At 40.1% G+C, this 21,537-nt stretch overlaps 1 protein-coding gene across 1 annotated transcript in view; it reads left to right on the forward strand.

Annotated features, from left to right (window-relative positions):
- The window catches only part of LOC128150343 (protein ELYS-like), a 39,303-nt gene that overhangs the window by 9,268 nt on the left and 8,498 nt on the right, over nucleotides 1-21,537 (forward strand). Inside the window, exons 7-29 of the mRNA XM_052806460.1 lie at nucleotides 803-887; nucleotides 2,954-3,104; nucleotides 5,635-5,767; nucleotides 5,855-6,036; nucleotides 6,497-6,558; nucleotides 7,499-7,627; nucleotides 8,552-8,642; nucleotides 8,730-8,819; nucleotides 8,982-9,122; nucleotides 9,908-10,012; nucleotides 10,759-10,852; nucleotides 12,404-12,527; nucleotides 12,640-12,696; nucleotides 13,885-14,031; nucleotides 14,767-14,954; nucleotides 15,127-15,271; nucleotides 15,366-15,497; nucleotides 16,622-16,769; nucleotides 16,858-17,008; nucleotides 17,558-17,671; nucleotides 18,102-18,297; nucleotides 19,603-19,800; nucleotides 21,092-21,506. Coding sequence (XP_052662420.1) covers nucleotides 803-887; nucleotides 2,954-3,104; nucleotides 5,635-5,767; nucleotides 5,855-6,036; nucleotides 6,497-6,558; nucleotides 7,499-7,627; nucleotides 8,552-8,642; nucleotides 8,730-8,819; nucleotides 8,982-9,122; nucleotides 9,908-10,012; nucleotides 10,759-10,852; nucleotides 12,404-12,527; nucleotides 12,640-12,696; nucleotides 13,885-14,031; nucleotides 14,767-14,954; nucleotides 15,127-15,271; nucleotides 15,366-15,497; nucleotides 16,622-16,769; nucleotides 16,858-17,008; nucleotides 17,558-17,671; nucleotides 18,102-18,297; nucleotides 19,603-19,800; nucleotides 21,092-21,506 — 3,278 coding nt within the window. The remainder of the gene's footprint in view (nucleotides 1-802; nucleotides 888-2,953; nucleotides 3,105-5,634; nucleotides 5,768-5,854; nucleotides 6,037-6,496; nucleotides 6,559-7,498; nucleotides 7,628-8,551; nucleotides 8,643-8,729; nucleotides 8,820-8,981; nucleotides 9,123-9,907; nucleotides 10,013-10,758; nucleotides 10,853-12,403; nucleotides 12,528-12,639; nucleotides 12,697-13,884; nucleotides 14,032-14,766; nucleotides 14,955-15,126; nucleotides 15,272-15,365; nucleotides 15,498-16,621; nucleotides 16,770-16,857; nucleotides 17,009-17,557; nucleotides 17,672-18,101; nucleotides 18,298-19,602; nucleotides 19,801-21,091; nucleotides 21,507-21,537) is intronic.

Here is a 21,537-nt window from a genome sequence, read left to right on the forward strand (position 1 = left end):
CTTACAATGCAATTTTTACAGGATTTAGCGGATGTGAAGAGGGACCTACTAGTGCCTACCTTCTGAAAGAAGGCAAAGCAACAGTGGCTATGTTTTCGTGCTTGCATTCTTAAATGATTTCCTTTGTTTCTTGAGGACTGCTTCACGGTTTGTTTGGTACTCGCACCATGGTATTAAAATACCATTAAAAGTAGTTGCGGCTGCAGATCTCGAGCGCTAAACGTGCCAATATAACAGCCGGCTGCCCCTAAAGGAGGGAGGTGACAGTATTGCGGATTACCTTGTGCCAACTTCCACGGTCTTTGGAGCCTTTGTCAGCCAGGTCAGCTCACCTGGCAGAGACCGATCACTGTTCAGCAGCAAAGTCAATGGTTTCCTGCTGGGCTAATGGCCCAAATCAGTATGTGGAAGGGTGCAGTGTGTGTATGCAAGAGAGGGGCTGGAACTTTGGTGGGAAGGGAAGGGGAGAAAGATCTCCCTCTTTCAGCATCAGCAAGCTATTTAATCAGCTCAGCTGTTCATAGAGTGGCAGTCTTTTTAAGTTTGACTTTAAAGCAACAATTTGTAGTCCATACAACATATTAAAGCTTTCAAATTGTATGGTTAGCATTTGCCCCTGAAGCTGTTAGTGTCCAAATGTCCTCCTTTGTGTTACAGCGGCTACACGTGACCGGTTATCTGATGGTTTGGGAAGTGGTGTTTTTCTTTTCAGCAAGAAAACATCAGTCTAGATCTAATAAAATGATAACAAGGCCTATAAAGCAGCTTTGTAATCAAATGTCATAATTCCTACCTTTTTCAGTGAAGGTGACGTTGTGAGTTTACATCTGTTGCAGTTAGCATTTGGTGACAGAAAACGCTTGGCCTCAGGACAAGTCATGTATGAGGTAAGGCGTGCGTGTATGTGAAAAGATGAAAATAGTGATTTTGTCTATGTGAGTACCAGTTAAGTTGTCAGGGGTGATTTTTACCATCAGAATTCAGAGGTGACTGAAAACCCAATCTTTTGCTGAGTCTTCTTGGGCATGTTTTATACTGCTGCATCTCTTGTAGTGCTGTAAGCACTTTGGCAGGTCGATAGGAGAAAGATGCTTTAATCGTTCTCCAGTTTCACTTTTGAACTTCTGCTTTGCTTTATCCTCTTTTAAAAGTTACTTGTAGCTACAGTCTTAGCAGTGGCAAAGACAATACCTTGTACTGTGTGCTGCTTTGGAAGAAAATCCAGTCGTTGACATCCATCCCTCACGTGGCTACTTTGTTCTGTCTCAACGCTTTAATGTTAAAATGGGGGACCTTTTACTATTTGGCAATGCTTTGTCTTGGTCATCTTATTTTCCTGAATAAGGTGTGATGAGTGTCAGATTTCACCTCAGAGGGTTGAAATGTTTCAGCAGCTTTGAAAAATGGGTCTACTAAAAATTCCAGTTTTAAAAAAAGCACACAAAGTGATTCAATAATGTGGTTTGCGTTTGCGACCTGAGAAAGCTGTGCTGTCGTTAGTGTAAGACTTTTAACCCTCTACAGACAGTGCAACCAGTAATACATTCACAGGCTTCTAAGAGGTGTCAGGCGCCAGTCTCTGGATTTGAGATACTTTACTCCCCTGCTGTTCCTGCGTTCCTGTGATGAGCGTTGTGCAAGGTTGAAACAGGAACCGATCTCACAAGGTAGTTGAAGAGAGAACTAAACAGCTGGATCCCCTGGGGAGAAAAGACAGGTTCTTCAGCTAGCTTCCACATGAGCCACTTACACATGTAGCTTCATACCAAGACTTGCTAACACCTACTGCCAAAAAACCCCCCAGACAACTCCCACCTCCCCCCAAAAACCCCCAAAGAAGCATTAGTACAGGATCTGTCTCCTACAGAGGACACTTGGAGTGTCGGAATACTTCCCTGTAGTCACAGATTGGTCAGTACTACATGACTGTCTGCCTGCGTGCCTGGCCGAGTCAAGTTTCTTGTCCGTCTTCCGTGGCAGAAAATTTAAGAGTTGTTCCCAATTGCCAGGCCAAATTTGAGTAAAGGAGGAGGAATCTACTGTTGACCCTTGTTCGTTGAAGAGAGTTCACAGAAGCTTGAAGGAAAGCTTGAAATCTAGTGCATCCAGCCATGGTCATGAAGCGCACCTTTACATTTGTCCTACATATTGCTTGCAGGTGGATAGAGTATACAGCCTCCACTTCCACATCAGAGTCTGACGAGTGCATCTCATTTGAAAACTGTCTTCAGATTTTACGGGTCAATAAAGTCATTACTTAACATCTTCCATGCAGTGGAGTTCCTTAACTTCTTAGATTTGCTTGCCCCAGTGGAGAATTTAAAATGCACTGTTTTGCTTCAGAAGTTGTCTTAGGCAGGAATTGTTTGATATCTTTTTCCCTTCCCCTCAGCCCTAACTTTGGGGGGAGCTGGCTCTTCATAGGTGAATAAAAGTTGAAATCTCTAGCAGTTAAAATTCATCTCTAAGAGGTTGATGGAGTTGTAGTACTTTATCCGACGAAAGGGTCTTTTGGCATGGTGGACCTGTTCAGGACATCTTTTATTATAAACTGTGTTTGGTGATTATTCCTTCTGTAATAAAAATGGGATTCTTTACTTAGGCTTCATGCTAGTTTTTCAAAGAGATGGTTTAGATTTTTCGTATCTACTCTGCACATGTCTGTTATTTCCAAAGTTACTTGATAAAGTAGAATGAACTGTGCATACTTCAGAGGAAATTTTAGCTAGGGAAATGCTAAATTTTGAAAATGTGCAAAGCCCGTTACTATTTGACACTTCATTCTCTTGCATGTCAGATGTAGTTTCTCTTTGCCATCAGAAATAAGCTCATGGGAAATATACAGGACAATATGCATATTATATTATACATATACACATTCTTTCATATTTAGCTATAATGTATGTTTTTATCTCAAAATGACCTTTTCTCTCTCCTTTTATTTTTCCCCCAGGGTCTGGAATACTGTGATGAAAGGTACAGTTTAGATCTTACGGGTGGAGTCTTTCCCTTGAGAGGGCAGACCAGCAATACCAAACTACTGAGCTGTCAGACCGTAGAAAAATTTCGCAACCATGTTGACAGAGAGGATAGTGTTAATGAAGGTTTGTTCTAATGTCCCTGTTTGGTTATTCTAAAATAAATAGTTTTGGAATCTAAGCAATGAATGCTGTTCTGTACCCCAGTCTGTGAGTCTTATAGACTAGCTGGTTGGGCTTATTTAAAAAGAAAAAATGGGTGCTTAAGTTATATGGGACTTCTTTAAAGGAAAAAATAAGTTGTATTTTATGCTTGCTGACGTGCTATAGCGATGTATGGTGGGGTCACCTGCATGATGCTTGTCAGTCGTTTTATTCCTCCAGCTGTCATCTTTGAACAATAAGATGATGCTCCCCATTGCTTAGGAATGTTACGTGAATTTTTCTTTCCCTGTTCAAACCTATGTCTGCATCTGCATCCAGCTGGTGGCCGGTCACAAGTGGTGTTCCCCAGGGCTCGGTATTGGGGCCAGTTCTGTTTAATATCTCTGTCAATGATCTGGACGAGGGGATTGAGTGCACCCTCAGTAAGTTTGCAGATGACACCAAGTTGGGTGGGAGTGTTGATCTGCTTGAGGGTCTACAGAGGCTCTATGGAAGGATCTGGACGGGCTGGCTCAATGGGCCAAGGCCAACTGTATGAGGTTCATCAAGGCTAAGTGCCAGGTCCTGCTCTTGGGTCACAAGAACCCCATGCAACACTACAGGCTTGGGAGGGAGTGGCTGGAAAGCTGCCTGGCTTTGGGCCCCTCGCTACAAGAAAGACATTGAGCGCATTCAAAGAAGGGCAACAGAGCTGGGGAAGGGTCTGGAGAACAAGTCTTATGGGGGCAGCTGAGGGAACTGGGGTTGTTTAGCCTGGAGAGAAGGAGGCTGAGGGGAGACCTTACCGTTCCCTACAAGTACCTGAAAGGAGGTTGTAGCGAGGTGGGTGTTGGTCTCTTCTCCCAGGTAGCAAGTGATAGGAGGAGAGGAAATGGCCTCAAGTTGCGCCTGGGGAGGTTCAGGTTGGATATTAGGAAAAATTTCCTCACTGAATGTGTTACGAAGCATTGGAACAGGCTGCCCGGGGTTGAGTCACCTTCCCTGGAGGTATTTAAAAGACAGGGAGATGTGGCGCTTAGGGACATGGTTTGGTGGTGGACTTGGCAGTTCTGTTTAGGGTTGGGCTCAATGAACATAAAGGTCTTTTCCAACCTCACCAACTCTATGATTCTATGATCTGCCTGTCCATTTCTTCCTCTCTAAATCTAATAGGTTCCTACACCTGCAAGTTCTTAAAGCAATAGCTTTCCTTGTCCATATACTCAGTTAAAACTTTTACGATGTCTTTCATTATCTTGCAATAATTAAATGTCCATCTCTGGGTTTACAAATTCAGTTATGCTCTGACCATATTTTTGAGCCTGCTGCAGTGATAACTTTCATGGCCCTTTGTTCTGACTGCATTATTCGCCTTCCTTCTCTTCTTACTGGCCTGTACTTATGTATGATGTTTACAAAGACGACACTTGCATGATCTTTCTAGGCTACTTCTGTTTATCATCTTTGACTTAGTCCTGAAGCGGCAACTTGCATCTCTTTTGTGATGCCATCCTCTATCAACAGTGTGTCAAAATCTAACAAAAACACCTTTGGATTTTCTCCACTTGTGTCGCGTTTCTGAGGAGAGTGCCTCCTAAAAGCTTGTTAAAAACAAACACACACCACTGCTCCACCACACCCGACGTGTGTGTCCCCCCCCCCCCCCCCCCCAACCAAAATAAGAACAACAACCCCCCTTTCTGTCTCCTTTTTATGAAGCATGAGGCATGGAGAAATACCTGTAATTTCTCTGATGGTTTCTAATTAGCTTTTATTCAGAATCTGTTCAAGTTAAGTTCTAGGCACACATGAGCTGCTGTTGGATGTGGGTTGAGGCTAGCAATGAAGCCGTCTTCTGAATTATGAAAATAATTGATATCTTCAAAGGCACTTGCAGCAGCTACAAAACGGAAGCGGCACAGATGTTCACAATGAAACATAGTAAAGTGTGTGGGGATCCCTAAATGTAATGATGAATTCAGCAGAGAACAGAGAAACATTTTGCCAAACGAACTGTCGTCTTCTTCCTTACTCTATTAGGGTAAATGATATACCACATCCTTTGCTTACATCTAGAGAATGCATTCTCCCCAGAGAAGACAAACCATTCCACTTACTGAGAGAACTGGAGTATAACATTGTGAATGTTTTATGTTAAAATCTTTATTCCAATTTCTCGTTTGTTGGGTTTGGGGTTTTTGTATTTATTTTGTGTGATAATTGTGTTCGTTCATTCTGAATGTGCTGGAAAAGAGCTATTCGTAAAACCTGTAATTGAGTGCAGTCTGGAAATTAATAGTGCCTGCTAAGTGATACAAGAAGAAGGGGCAGTATGACTGAAACCTGTCACAGAGATGTTTGCTATTCCGTAAATTCTTTTTGTTATTCTTAGCGAGTGTTGTGCTTCATGAGTGATATAACAGAATTAAGCCAAAATAGGAAGTGGTGTTTTAAAAATATCAGCTATAGCGTTATTTTCTACAAACAAGAAACAATGTCTTGTCTTTTACAGTAATATCGCCTGACACCAGTGTATCAATCTTCAGCTGGCAAGTGAATACATATGGTCAGGGAAAAGCATCTGCTTATTTGGGTGTATTTGACATTAATCGCTGGTATCATGCTCAAATGCCAGATTCACTAAGGTATATTTTTATTAAGTTGTTTTCAATATCCCTACAAATAAATCATTTGAAAGTCGGTGTTTAGCTTATGCACTTGCTTGCTTTCAGGCCAGAAGAATTCCTTCAGGATTGCCCCTATTTTGCGTTGTGGTCACTGGATACTGTAATAAGCATGACTTCTCCAAACCCCATTTTGGATATTCTGGTACACGAGCGGAGTCTAAGTCGGGGAGTTCCTCCTTCTTATCCACCACCTGAGCAGTTTTTTAACCCAAGCTCCTACAATTTTGGTGGGTATTTCACTGCTTTTGATAGTGATAAGCTTAAAGTGAGGTCAAATGCCATTTATTGGTTCTCCTGTTCATTGTTTGTCACTCAAACCCATCCCAAACCAAAAAGCCCCAAACCCCCACAAGCCCAACCCTTGATTACGTTGCACTAACAAGGTGTTTAATACTGTGACATATCTGACAGTCTGCTGAGTTTGGGGGGTTTGGTGCTTTTGTAATGTAGCCTGTGAAGTGGTGATGGTCGTTGAACTGAAGCTCAGAGCAGAGCACCTCGATAGCACTAGAGATAAAATTTCTACACGCAGTAATTATTTTCAAAAAAATAAGTTTGGAAGTGATCTGATGAAGAAAATGGGTACTCAGTTACAGCTTTCCAGATACTGCTATTTACAAAACGTAAACTGGTCATAACCTAAGTGCGAGAGTATGGAAGGTTGTCAAACGTTCATTGTCTCTGCAGATGGTACGTGCTTGCTGAACTCTGGAGTTGTTCATATGACTTGCACCGGCTTCCAGAAGGAGGTGATCTTTTACTGTATCTTTATTGAGAATGGCAAGAGATGAACCTTTCCTATGTTTTCTATTGTACTGCTTTCAGTGTCGGAGACCATTTTATGCCCATCTTGCCCATCCACACGCATGACGGCAATTGTGTCCTGCCAGTTTTATGCAAATGGTAACATTTTAGGTCCACTCTTGGGACTGTAAAACTACCACTGTCTCCTGTTGAAACACGCTGAGGGATTGAATGTCTAGAGCGGAATACAACGTTGCTGTAGGAGCAAGAACAAAAATGTTGTGGACGTTGGGGAAAGCTGTTACTTCTGCATTACCCATCAGTGGAACTGCCTCCATAGTCCTGAGTTAGGGTTTTGATGCCTGATTAACTTGAAAAAGGAGGGCGGAATGGAGAAAATGAAATATTACTTAACTGTTTGAGAAGAAATGTTTTTTTTTTTTTTCTCCCACACTTGGCCGAATTAAAACTTCCAAGCCACTGCACAGCTTGTGACAAATAATTTTGAATTAAATTTCAGCTCACTAAGTATTTCCAACATAAATCAACTTCTGCAGAAACAAGCACAGAAAGGGTCTTCCAAAGCGTGATTTAAAGTTGTGTGCTAGCTTTAGCTTATATAGAATGTATTTTGTGTCAGTGTTCAGGGAAAAAAAAAGGTCTGTGTATTGACAGAGAAGCTAGAAAATACCTAAAAGGTTAGCCATCGCAACGCTCTAGTTGTTTTACAGGATATTTTTTATAAACCATAGTAGTTAGTTTGGCTGCCGTCTTTAACTCTACGTAGTACTGCTTTTTCAGGTAGTTAACCTAAAGCATATTACCGATGCAAGCTTTCTGACAGTTTAAGTGAATATTTATATTATTTCTCTTAGTGATTATCCAGAACCTTAATGACTGAATAATGCTACTGTCTTAATCTGTAGTTTTTGATTGATGTTTCAGACCTTGAATTTTTTAAAGAAATCTGGTCCTTCTATAAGTGAAGCCATTCATGATAGCTACAACAGGTGTCTTGTAGCTGGCTTGCTGTCTCCAAGACTAGTTGATGTCCAGCCATCCAGTTTGAGTCAGGTGAGTGCATATCAGGGAATCAAGGGGGAAATACATCCGTCTTGTCTGACAGGGCTGTAGAGGCTACAAGACATGATAATCTGATTTTCCTGTTATTCGCAAGTTGCACTGAAATGCAGGTGTTGACTTGAGTTAGCATAAGTTATAGTATTCTTAGGTCCAAACTACTGAGTTGTTTTAGAAAAACCAACAAAACAAACAAAAAAACAAAAAGAAAAAAGTAAAATTTTATGAAGGATCTTTTCACCTGAAAGAAGTATCACAAGACAAAATGAAATAAGCTACTACTTAATACTGCATGTCTGTGCATAGCTGTGCATTGTCCTTACCTTGCTGGTAAGAATTACCACTGCATTATAATACAGTATTCAAACAGCCTAAAATTTAAACCTATTAGAATTTAAACGTTTCACTTCTTTTTCTGTCATTTTAGAAAATGATAACTTGAAGTTTTGGGTGTCTGAACTGCTTCATGTCTTCAGAGTCTAGGAAGCTGCTTGACCTTAGCTTCACTGTTTCCGTGCAAGCGTTGCACCGTTGTATTTGCTCTGTCCCCTTCACGCATTCCTGATGGCAAACTTCTACGTGCAAAATGCGTGACGGGTATTAGCAGAGGATGTTACCGGACATAGTTAATTGGAACTCGGTAAACTGAGACTATACTGCAGAGGCATGCAAATAAATGTTAGAATCAGCCTTCAGTAAGTTGAAAAGTTAGAGGAAAAGTTTAACGTGTTTCTCAGACCAACAAGCAGTCCAGCCTGTGGCTAGAATTAAGAAAAGGAATGTGGAATTAGCTGCGTGTGTACTAGTGGACTTTGTGATGTCTGAATGAGTGTACAGTTAGAAACAAACACTTGCTGTTGCTGGTTCAGATATTGAAAGCATGTAAGATTCTCAGTTCATTTTGTCGGTTACATTTAGGAGGAGCAGTTAGAAGCGGTATTGTCAGCTGCTGTCCAGACAGGTTCTTTAGAACTTCTGACTGGATGCATTAAACATTGGGCATCTGAAGGTAATGCTTCTTACGTTGTTCTTATGTTATGTATTTTCTAGTTTGCAATTGTCGATTCATTTCTTTTTTGTTTTCTTTTTTTTAAAGCGCAGCCAAGTTCTGCTGCTAATTTACGGTTTGTTCTTGAGTGGACATGGAACAAAGTGATCTATACAAAAGATGAGTTTGACCAAATATGTGAGTACTAGTGTAGTCATTCTGCAAACATAAAATCGTTCTTTCTAATTGAGCTTATTCAGGAATGTGGCGGTATATGGTACTGCACGGGGTTCTTCAAGCGTACTTTGAAACTCTGAAATTGCTCTGTAGGCTAATGATGTAATATTTATTCTTGAAAAGGTGTTCCGCTGTTTGATGGCTCTCGCAACTTTGTTGACCCGCAGACGTTACAGTCTCTTCAGCACTGCCAGTTGCTTTTGAGCAACCTTAGCACGGTCTTAACCTGTTTTCTAACAGAAGCACAAGAGCGTACTGAAAAAGGTTTGTAATCGTATATATGAAACCTTTGGTATGTTTTACTAAGATTTGGAATTATGCTTGAGTTGTAAGTGTGGAAAGATGAGCTTCTGTTGGTTTTGATGATTGGAAGACAGCCAAATTTAGCTGGGAGAAGGGGCTTAAATCTGAGGAGTTGGGACCACCACTTAATATGTGTTGATTTCAGGGAAATAGTTGGTTGTGGAGTTCATGCAAGTGGGTAGGGGAGGCTACATTCAGCAAGAAGCTGTGTAAGCAGCTGGGTGGAGATTCCAGCAACCGGATGTGGTAGTGCTGCAAATTATTCCTTTTAATTCTTAGCTAGCAATTTATAATTGCATGCAAATATTGTATTGCCAATTGCTAGAAAATATAAAGGAAGCACAAATGAGTAACTTGTAAAGTAAGTTACTTGAGTTTCTGTAGCTTTTTATGTTATCACTTGTCCTTGGCATATTGAGGGGAAAAGAAGAATATCCCTTTGCTACGGTAAAAATCCCCGCTACGTGAAAAACAAATGTCTTATTCGTGAGTGTATTTAATAGTTCCGGCTTTATTTTTTTTTCTTTTAACCTTTAGTGAATCTGGTTCTTTGTAGGGGTTGCTTTTTGTTTTGGCGGTGAATGTGGGGTTTTTTTCTTCAGATAAGAAGGTGCTACAGAGTGAGAAATGCAAAGACCACAATTTCTACCGCTTTACTTTTACTCTTTCTATTTGGGATGATGAAGGGGGTTTTGTTAAAATGAAAGGAATTGGATAACAAAAATCATCTTATGCCTTTTTTTCAGGTTTTACAGACTTGACAAACAAGCAGGTGCTCACTGGCCTCCTTTCTTTGTATGCACAAGTGATCATCTGGTTCTGTCAATCCAGTCTCCTTCCAGAGGGTTTAGGTAAGCATAAACTGTAATACAGTTGTAACAGGGAGACTATCCAGTAAGTGATTCCGATGAACACATGCTTAGCCATGTTTTTGTAAATGTTTTGTCAGTGCTGAAGTTTTGTTGGTGAAACGGCGATTTTACTGTTTTTTCAAATACATAGTGTGGAATAATGCAAGCAGTTTCTTTCCTGGATGTTCCTTAGAAAGAGCAATAAGCCTCTGACTTGAAGGAGTTGCTTGTGTCCACAGCTTGAAAGACTTGGGATTTTAAACAAATTACTATTACACAACAAATACTGGAATGCTTGTTTTTACAGCAAAGGCATTACCTGCGTGTTTGGAACTTTTTATTTATTGCTTGAGGAAAAAATACACCGTGGAAATACTTCTTTATTTGGGTGGATTATAAAGTCTATTGTCAGCCTTCATTGTCTCACAGATGCTCACATGACATGTTTAAGAAACCATTCCCTTTGAGAATTGTCCTTTTTGTAGTGAGCTTCCGCTTACAGTACATGTTCTGAATGCTACCTCAATTGTAAGCTTGAAATGGCACTTGAGACAACAAGGAATTGAGTCTTGGGTCTTACCGCTCCTTTAGCGAAGGCAGAAAGAGGATTGGCTTCTTTCAAAGTTGGAGGCTTGCCTGTGCTTCTTGATGCTTAGCTCGTATGATCTTCTGTCTTTTTAGTCAAACATTTTAGTTTCAAAATGTGATATTGCTTCTTTAACTTGCTTTTACTTTATTGCCTGTAGATGATGCTATGCATTTGGGTAGACCTTTCTACAATTACCCTCTGATTCAGAGCTACTACACTGGTCATCGACAGAAACTTGAGCGTTTATCAAGGTAAGCCTTACGGGAAAACTCGAGAGCACTTCCACTGCGAATTCAGAAGTGGCAGCACGTGGCTTTGCTATCAACAGTTGGTGTTTGCTTTGCTTAATGCAGTTGCCGGCAATCCTCTTCACTTCAGCGATGCATGCGTTCTCTTGAACACGGAGGTTACTTTCCTGTGTTACAATATTTGTATATACCTCTGCTTAGTACCATTTGTTGGCATCATCGTTTCTTGGTAGCGTACTTAATCCAGCGGCCAATCTGTATAATTTAGTACTACTGAAAAAGGTCACGTGTTCAGGATAGGGTCAGCGATCTCCCGTTCAGCAAAGCACGGCGTTCACAGAACAGGTGTTTTGGACAGAGAAGAAAGCAAGTTTTAAAAACAAAACAAACCTCATCTCGTTTATTGACCAGCGAGCGATGGTAATAACTGTATTGGCCTAAATCACAAGTACATTTGTGTGATTTAATGAGATAGTCAGAGTTCGATGTAGTTGGCACACCTAGCACTCTACTGGCTGTTGGATAAAAGTCACTTGCTGAACGTGAACTCTCTTTCCTGCACTAGCTCACTAGCATATAGGTGATATGCCTTGGATTAGATGACAATAGATTTTTCTTTGGAAATTGTGCTGAAAACTAAATAAAGAGCTAAAGAAGCTTAGGCTATGGCACTGCGAACAAGAACAAGATGCTGCAAGATGAGTTGAGGTGCAAGCTGCGGTGTAGTAGCTATTGACTTTAAAGTTCCTCTTACTTAGCTTACTTCTCAAGTAACTTACATACCGGCTCAGGTGTTCCTTAGAAGCATACAACCTCCAGTGTGCTCCTTCTGCTTCTTATTATGGGGAAAGTAAAGGGTAGTGTCACAGTCAGCCAAAGACTGCGATGGACTCGTGAAGAAAGCAATTTTAAAGGTTCACCCATCCATGGTTGTAATGGTCTGTGCATAGAAACGTAATGGGTATGTGCATAGAAACATAAACGCTGCTTAAGATGACACTAAACTTCACCTGTATGCTCAGCTTTCTGGAAACAACTTTTTTTCAGTAACAAAAGTGAGATGCTGAGAACAAAATCTGAACTTTCCATGGTGTTGTCTTCTCGCAGCTGTGTATTGGAACACTCCAACAGGAGGCATGAGACTTGTGTTGAAGAATAGTCCTGGTATTTTGATACTGTTACGTTTCCTCTGTTAGACAGTAGGAGAGTGGTTATTTCTGGCACATAAAAAACTTTGTTTACACTTCCTTTGTACTACAAGTAAGACAACAAAAGAGAAAACCTGAAAACGAAAAGGTCCCTTAGTAGGAGAGCTTTCCAGGATGTCTATTTGGAACTCCTTTAATAATTCAGTATGATCTAACAAACATCTTTCATCTGACTCGGAAATTTCTTTCATGTGCGTTTCAAGTCATAATCATGCCTTTGTGTGTTTGTCACTTTCTTTGCCTCATGGGAGCTTTTTTTTGTTTGGTTTGACTGGAGGAGATCTGTTACACTGAGAGGCTGGAATTAGTGTTTGACTCTCCGATTCCTTGCTACCTTTTGTTCCAGAGGAAAATGGGATTCTGACTGCTTGATGATTGATGGAATGGTTTCCCAGTTAGGAGACCAAGTTGAGAAGTTGTGGCGGAGAGATGAAGGAGGAACTGGGAAATACCCACCTGCTAGTTTACACGTGAGTGTTATGTTCACTGAAAACAGCAACGAACCCCCCAAAGCCCCACCCAAAAGCCAATGATTCATGAAAGACAGGAGTTTTTAAAAAACTTTTGATTTTTCATTTTCAGGCACTGCTGGATCTCTATTTGCTAGAAAGCATTGAAGAAAGCTACAAACATGCAATTGTATCCTTTCTCGTTATTTTTACTACACCTTCAGTATACGCACATAAATGTTCTTAAATGTTTGTCACCTGCGCGTTTAATAACATTTTTGAATTTATGCTTCCAAGACAGTGCAAGTGAAAACATTTAGTTTAGAATGAAGTCATGGACAGGAGCATTGTTTTATTTCTTTGTACTGTGGATTCCTTATGTTGTGGGGGTTTTTTTTTTGATGTTTTGTTGCAAAGTCTCTTTTCTGACATGCAAAAACAGGTTTGATAAGAAATGTTAAAGATAAAAATCTCCCTTGGTTTTTTCAAAACTTAGCACAGTTTTTAATTTTTTAAAGCACTCGTATCTGTAGCAAATGGCTGCTTACTAGGATGATGCACAAATACGTGCTGCTTCAGAGCAGAAGGATTTCTAACCGGTACCTGATTTTTGCCCAATTCATCCATCTTCCAGCCCAGATAGCAGTGCTTGCTTTTGTTCTGTTAGAAGTGCAGGCACACCGAAAAAGAAAGAGAGAGAAGAGAAAAGTCATTGGGCAGAAACTGAATTTTTAAGCTGCTGAAATATACAGAATTACTTGTTGTTGTTTGCTGCCTAACCCGAGAGGGGAGCCTAGAGAGCAAGGGGTTTAAAAACGGTTGTACCCCAGAGCTGTCTTATTAGAATATGTCCCTAAAAACGGATGTCAGAAACAGAAAATGACACTACCGATGAGTGATCCACATACTGTTTTAAATCCAGTTTCAATCGCTCAGTGCTACGTTGTCTTGTAAGGACACCTTAATTTACATTGTTCTATATACTCTGGAAATGAGGGAAAAAGCCAATGGTAGAATTTGTTTGCTTTAATAATTAAGCCTTGGATGTTCAGGTGTTTTGAATGTCCAACTGGTAGCTCCAGTGACTAAAGAGGGAGCCTGAGTTTGTAACAACGGAAGTATTTAAGTATCTAAAGTTAACCTTTCTGAATGCCTTACAGAAATCAAAGAGTGTTTCTTTCTGGCTATATATTCAAAATGCAGTTTGGGGGTTAGGACCTGACCGTCTTCAGATAGCTCAAAATGGCAAGACTAACATGGCAGTATTTTCTGCTTCCTACCACTTGTATATTCTGATTTCACTGTGTTTTTCGAAACATGATGTGATAAATGTTTGGTCTTCCAAATTTATTAGCCTTAACAAGATACTTGATGTCAGACAATTTACTTGCTGCTAGATATCATGCATTCCTTTCCGAATAAAACAGAAACTTCAATCGACTCCTTCCCAACTGCCTTTGCTATCCCTTGGGGACTTGTTAAGCTTATTCAAGGTTTTTGGCTTCTAGATCACAATGATTACGAAGTAAGTACGTTACAGTTCAGTTAGACATCCCTTACAGTCCAAAGCTGTAATCTGTAAAATGATTTCAAAAAATCGGTGCTTAGCTAATAACAGGTGCTACAACATTAGAAGCCCTTTTGTCATACTGCTATGACATCTTCAGCAATAAGTTATAATCTGAAATTTTCTTTTAGCCACTTTGACAGGAAATTGATTAAAACGAAGAAGAAATCAACTTTAATAATGCTTGATACTTGAATTTTCAAAGCCATCCATTTAGGTTGTTTTCAGCAGACCGATGGAGCGCTTTCTCAAAAACAGTGTTTTAGGTACTTTAAATATTAAAACTGTGATCATAGCAGCAAGGTTTGAGGCAGAAGACTGCAGAAGTGACTGTTCAACCTAATTCATGTTCTTTGTGATGCTGAAGGTTGTTCTTTGCCTGTCACGAAGTTAATATATCTGTTTGTCTGGGAGAATAGCTTATTATTTAGTAATGTATTTCTAAAAAGTTCTGTTTGTACACAGAGATTTGGTTACTCTGGAAGAGTGTGAATTACTCCTTTTAAAACACTCGCTTTGTTCTGTACGGCTAACTGAACTTTTTTTTGCAAATACTTGAGAATTTTTATTTACAGTAGTTAGTCATCTAAGTTTATTTAACACACGTCCACCCTTATTTAAGATACTTTTGAATATTCTTGTTGCGTGCGTGCATGTGCATATCGTAATACACCTGACCTCTAACCTCTACAGAATTCACTGGCCCTGCTCTTTCATCCAGCTACAATCAAAACAGTGTCATGGCAGCACGTGAGAATTATTCAATCCCTGATGTGCCAAGGAGAGCATAGGCGAGCCCTCAGATACATACGGATGATGAAGCCATCAATGTCAAGCAGCAGTGAAGTGCGGCTTTTCCTCACTGTGTTGTTGTCCAATAGGTAAAGAAACCTATCCCACCGTTTTGGCATTCAAATATTGTGAAAGGTGGAGAACAAAGAATACGAATCACCGTCCCCTAAATTCCCTTTAAACTCTGAATGCAGTAGTTTGGGGGCATCTTTTTGGTTATACTATTAATATTCCTTTACGTCTCAAAAAATTTAATTACAGGTGCGTGGTGGAGGCTTGGGGTCTGTTGCATCAACATGCCACGAAGTTAAACATCGAAGAGCTGTTAAAACACATGTATGAAATCTGTCAGGAGATGGGACTAATGGAAGACTTACTGAAGCTACCTTTCACAGGCGCTGAACAAGTAAGTGTGGACACGAAAAAAAACCTTAATGGTCTCTTTGAAAAGAGAAGAGGCAGAATCATAACAGATTTTTGAAATGTGTTGTTTGTCATAGGAGTGTTTGGAGAAGTTTTTACAGAGCGATGCTGCTGTTCAGAATCCTGAATTTCTTTTAGTCCACCATCTGCAGCATGCCAACTATATCCCAGCGCTGCAGTTGAATCATTCAATGAACGTTAATCTTATGGTAAGCATAAAAGTTGTGTCAAGTGTGCAGGTTTCTGCTAGGTGTTACTAACCATTTTTGGTAGTAAATAAAATAAAAATCAATGCTTTGTTTTTTATACCATTCTTTGAAATACTAGGAATAAGTTTCTACACTTTCCGTTACAGCTGAACCTAAAAGTTGAACAAAATATTCCACTACTCCAAAGCTACTCCGTGAAGTTATAAATTAAGTGTTGCAGACCACTGTTGACTCCACTTTAAAATAGTTTGTTTGCATCTAAGGAATAATGGTTTAGATTGCTGAACGCTGTTTGTGTCAGTCTTTTCTGTGGCATGAAGAGTATGTTGTATGTCACCTCTTGAATCTTGCACACAGCTTTATTTTTCTAGCTGAGAGCAGTCTGGATGCCAATCCACAGGTAAAATCTGTGTGCTGGTTTGGTTTTCTTTTCATTTCCTCCAGTTATAGCATGAGCTCTGCGATTCCACAACTTCTGTTTTACCCCTTTTATGACAGAAATTCTTATCTAACTTCTATTTCTCAAAACAGCCAGATTAAATTTTGCGTTTTGCAAACTTCTGTTATGAATCTGTGATACATTTTCTGTTTTCCGGAACCATAGTTTTCCAGTGAATCACACTTAGAAGGTGGTCTTGGAAGGTTTAGGTCCTGCATTTGAAAACTTTCATTCGGCCAGAAGGTGTGTGTAGGTAGCCTTTTCTTACTTGTTTTAATATTCACATCATTGTGTCCACTGTAATTTGCAGTTGCCCTGTATAGTCAGTCATCTCGGCCATTGGTGTTTCAGGAAAAACAAGGGAAAGCCTGCTATTTTGTAAGCCATTTGAAGACTGCAGGTGAGAACAAGCGTATCGGAGTAAGGTTCTGCCGAGTGCCAGAATTGTTTCAACTTGAAGTTGTAGGTTCTGTTATTATCCTAGTCTGCCTTGCCCTTTGCTGAAATTACCAGGTGGAATTGGTGTGTGCTGAGGAGTAGAACTTGCTGCTCTTCTGTGCAGTGGCTGTATTTTACAGTATCTGTGGAGGAAATGTATTCGCTAATTAGAAATAGCAGAGATAGTTGTGTGCAATGAACTTCCGGTAATCAGTTACCTTCTTGCTTTATGCTTTTTGTTCATCAGAATGATCGTGAGCCTCGCTTGAGAGAGAGAGCAGTTGCCAGAAATTCTATATTAGACCAATATGGCAAGATCCTTCCTAGAGTTCAAAGGAAGCTGGCTGTAGAGAGAGCCAAGCCTTACCACTTGCCTTCATCGGTCTCAAGAGAAGGTAATTTTTAGGGGAGGGAAGTACAATGGACAACTGACCATGACTTTGATCACACAAGGCTGATATTTTTTCCCCTCTTGCTTTACAGTCGCAAGACCAAAGCCATTATCAACAGTAACAAAACAAGAAAATGCAGGAAATGTGCATACAAGAGCAACGTTCATCAGCAATGTATTGTCCAAAATTAGAGAAGTAGGGGTAGGCAATGAGCAGAAAACCAGTTGCTCACGCCGTGATAGGTAAGCAGCCTTTTAACAACGTTTAGTCTTGAGCTGCGTGTTTGGAGAGAGAGAGAGAGACAAAAAAATCCATTTGAATTATGTTAGTGTTTTGGAGGGAAGGGGCACCTGAATAAAGCTTCGTTTGGCTTTTTTGCACATACAAGATATAACATTTAAGAATCAATTCACCGTAAGTAATACTTGGAGAGAGAGTTCTTCTGCTATGATAATCTCATTTATGCAAATACATCTAGTTCCATTACAGTAAATGTGTATACAGAATTTAAGGTAGCTGAAACGAAAACCGTGATTACCAACAAGCTATTGGTGTACAGGTTTTGGTAGACTTGATTGTGTGATCAAATAGTAATCTTTTACCACTTTGTGCCCAGTTTCTGCTTCGTTTCTGCCTGTTTTTTTTATTTTTACTCAAAACCAGGCAGAATTATAAAGAGCAAAAAAGAAGCTAGCAGTTGTCAGATGATGGTATGGTCAAATAAACTTGAATTCTGGTACGTTTGGACTTCAGGGGAGTGAAAGTCAGTTACATTTTCCTTTTAATTCTAGGCCTAGAGCTACAGAACCACCAGTCATAACACGTCCTCTCCCGGATGCAGAGTTGCCCGATGCATTTGTTGGGACACCTATTACAAAATTTTCACGAACCTATTCTCATATACTGTGTGCGTGTATATACTTTCAGTGATTGCAAAGTGTTCTGTTTGCATTTAGTTTTGTACCTGTTAAAGAAAAGGTCAGGTTCGGGAGACAACTAAGTGCAAATTTGAAGTGGTGCCAGCATTGAAATGCAGAGGAATTTTCTTCTGACATGAGAATTACATCACTTGTGCAACGTAAAATTGCATTACTCTTGCCTCAGATGGCAGGGATTTAGGAAATTAAGTGTGAAATGTAACGAAATAATGAAAAAACAAGAGAAGGCCTGTAACTTGTTCATGGGCCTGATACATCAGCCCAGCAGTGAGGGTTCACCTGTATTTCTTGTTCATTGAATGTTTTTGTTATGTGTCATCTCAGATGTCTTGAGCGCAGCATGGTTTTATTTCATTTATTTATTTATGTTCATATTTTCAATTGTGTATCTTCACAGATTGCTGGATTTGGTGGTTCATCCTGTTCCTTCATGTTCTGCGGCACAGGGTGGTAGCTGGCAGTCACCATGCAGAGCTTCTACTTCATTCATGGCATCCAGCCCATTGAAATCAAATATGCTTGGTTCCATCTCACAAAAGAATTTTTCGAGAGCATCAGAGCTGAATTTACTGGCGACGCCTCTTGTGGTTAAGGTTTGTGTTTTAAAAAACAGGATCAACCAACCAAACCAAAAGCCTGTTAACGTTGTTTAACATGAAACCACCAAAGTATTTAACACAAACCCTGTTGGATTCAGAGTGTGGAATATTTTCAGCATACGTGTGGTTATTGTATGTAGAATCCTTTTGGAAGCAGGACGTTGGGAACAGTCTTGAAGAGGGAAAGTTTAGTTCTAAGTTAACTGCAGTACGCACATTGTCCCATAGCTTTCTGAAATACACTCGTGTTTATTGCATGGAACAAAGTAAGTTAAAATTGGACTTCTCAATATACTTAGATCCTTAGAGATGCAATTTGTAGCTTAACCACCTCATTAGTTAAGTAAGTGCTCAATAGCTCTGTGGAGTTTGACTTGCATGCCTACAAGCAAGAATGTAGATGCTTCAGTTTCTTAATCCACCTAAGGGAATAACAACGTAAGTGATGCCAGTTAAGCGATGTCAGTCTCCATCAAATTCAGTGACGGCTTTTTGCAGGGATTTTACTTATTGATGTTTGCGTTAAACTCTTTCCATTCACCGCCATCAAACTCTCCTCATGTAAGGAAATAACAACTGACCAATCTTCTTGGTGCTGATCTTTTTGCCTTTGCCTACCTGAACAAAATAGTAGTGATCTCTCTGATTTATAACCTTTTTCTTCTTACTAACTATTGTCCATATCATTAAGCTGGTTTCATTATCTTCCTTTTAAACCCGTTCAATACCGTAAAGTCTTTTCTGAGCTGAGGTAAGAAGACCTGAACGCTTCTAGATGAAGATGTGTAGGTATGTTTACAGCAGTGTCACTTCATTCAGTCCAGTGCGTGGATTGATTAATCAGAGAAGAAAGAAGGTATCGCTGTTGCTTTGCCGATTGCCATTTCTCATGGCAGTGTTTTCAGTTGCTGTATCTGGGGTAGCATTTGAAGTGGTATGCCTTTTAGAAGAGCAGTGTAGATATGGCAAAAATTACTGGGATGGGAGATAGCATTGCAGACAAGAAGATGCCATATCCTTGTTTCTTCAGGAAATTAATTTGAACACTAACATTTTATGTTGCATTAATAAAAAAAAAAAAAGAAAGAAGCCAAAAGAATCATAAGAAACATGAAACGCATGGGTTTTTTACCATTAAGTTTTTTGTCCCTTTGGAAAAAGAGCAGTGCAGAGGCTAAACTTTGTCCTCTCTGCTGGTACAAACTCAGTTTAATTTGAACTAATACTTTTGACAAGTGAAGTCTTCTGTTTTGAAGATTTAACAGGTCTGAAATTAAATATTTTTATTTCTTTTCATAGAGAGCTAAAGTTTTGGCCACAGCTGCTTCTGGTTTTCCTGCGTTTACTCCTCAGTCTATTCTCAGATCCAGCCTTCGCGCTACACCCCTAGCAACTCCCTCTGCATCTCCAGGACGATCAGTTACTCCTCCTCTACGAGCAAAGGAGCCTAGAATATCTTTCAGGGAAGAGAACTCGAATGCAAAATGGACTGTTGGGGTAAGCTGGCCTGTAGTTAGTGATCTTTATAGTTAAAGGCTTTACAGACTGTGATTTGATTTATTTTTTTTAAAGTTTTCCAAAACTCCTTATATTGAGAACTGGAATACCAAATCAGAACGGCAGACTTGAATTTGGTCAAAAAAGGTTATGTTGGACCTTCTGTAACATCACCTGCCTGCAGGAACATATTCATAACAAATACCAGTGACCTTGGTGGTTTTTACTCCAGCATCGCTAGGCGCTGTGATTGTTCCAAATTGCATGTGTGCAGCTTCCCGCTATACCTTTTGAAATGGTGGTGTGGCAGGAAGTTAAGGAATACAGATTCAGTTGTTTGGGTTCGCTAAGCTTTGTGAATGAAACACCTCTGAAAGCAACAAAAGTCATGAGCTGCATTTACTTTCAGTCTCTCTTTTTGCAAGGACTGGGTTTCCTTAAGTTATGGTAAAAATAGACTCCCGATGAAGAGAGCTGTATGGCTGTCTCTTCTCTAGCCCTAAAGTTCTCGGTTTTGCTACTTGCCTTGCACCAGCGATAGCATTCGTATAGTTGTCAAATGAAGTCTGTCCACCTGGAAGTTGCCCCCTTCTACTCCTCCTTTTGTTCTGTCAGGTGGCTTCCCTGATTCAGCTCGTCATGCGGTTGCCAAAGTAACGTACCAAACGGACGGGGGCATGTGCTAGTATCTACCTGTAGGAGCTTTCCATACCTGTACTAACGAATTGTCATAACCTGTTTTTATTGTACCTGTTATTGCCTGTTATAAAGAGCTACTCAACTGTAAGAAGAGGCTCTCTCTCCTGTAGGAAGTTCTTAGTAATAGTGCAGCGTGGCCGGATTAATTCACTTGTTCCATGCCACAGGCATAGTGAATGCTAAAATATGTTAGTAGTGCATACAAGCTGAAGAGGCAAGCATAAAAAAAGAGAAATCTTGGAGTTATGATTTTAGGTATGCAAAGCTCCCTCTTCCTGAAAACACAGTAGTGAACCCAATGAACAGCCTTGAGATGACAGGGTAAGCAAGCACTTACAAGACCCACTTCATCTTAATTCTCCAAGGTTGTGGAAACTCAATAAGCAGTCAACAGTGTGATTGGTTTTTACGCTGAGCTTTAAAAGCTAAGACAGTGCTAGAATGAGAACTAATTTTGTAGCGCCTTGCTTAAGGTGACACTTGTAAAACTGACAAATATCAGTATATATTTGTTCCTTTTTTTTTTTTGTCTTGCTTTGACAAAAAGCATATGTGTGATCTTGATTGTGAACTTTCTTTTTAAAAAATAAAGGTAACGGAAGATAATAAAGCACCGTCTGGAGTTTCATCTGAGCATCATCACGGAGTGGTGGAGGATGCTTGGTCTGAAAGTAGAGATAAACCAACTCTGTTTCCTCTGAGCAATCCCGAGGATGATGGTGCTGAAATGGAAGAGTCTGGAGATGGTTTGGAGAAAATGGATGTCAGCAAAGAAAACAGTAACTTCTCTGCCAGGTCAGACCAAACTGCTTTGGAGTATCATGATGCAAAATCACCTGGCGATTTTGAAGATGATGTCATCTTTATAGCTGCTAATCCAGCTAATTCTTCCACTGAAGAAACTGCCGATTTTGAAGAACTGGAGAAGGAGGAAGACAGTGAAATAGTTGAAGAGAAACCCTTCCCGATGGAACAACCAGGTTCATCAGAACTAAGAAAAGCAGCTGGTGCGTTTCCTGCTATGATAACCTAAGCTTC

This window comes from Harpia harpyja, chromosome 13, assembly GCF_026419915.1.
Source record: "Harpia harpyja isolate bHarHar1 chromosome 13, bHarHar1 primary haplotype, whole genome shotgun sequence".
NCBI lineage: Eukaryota > Metazoa > Chordata > Aves > Accipitriformes > Accipitridae > Harpia > Harpia harpyja.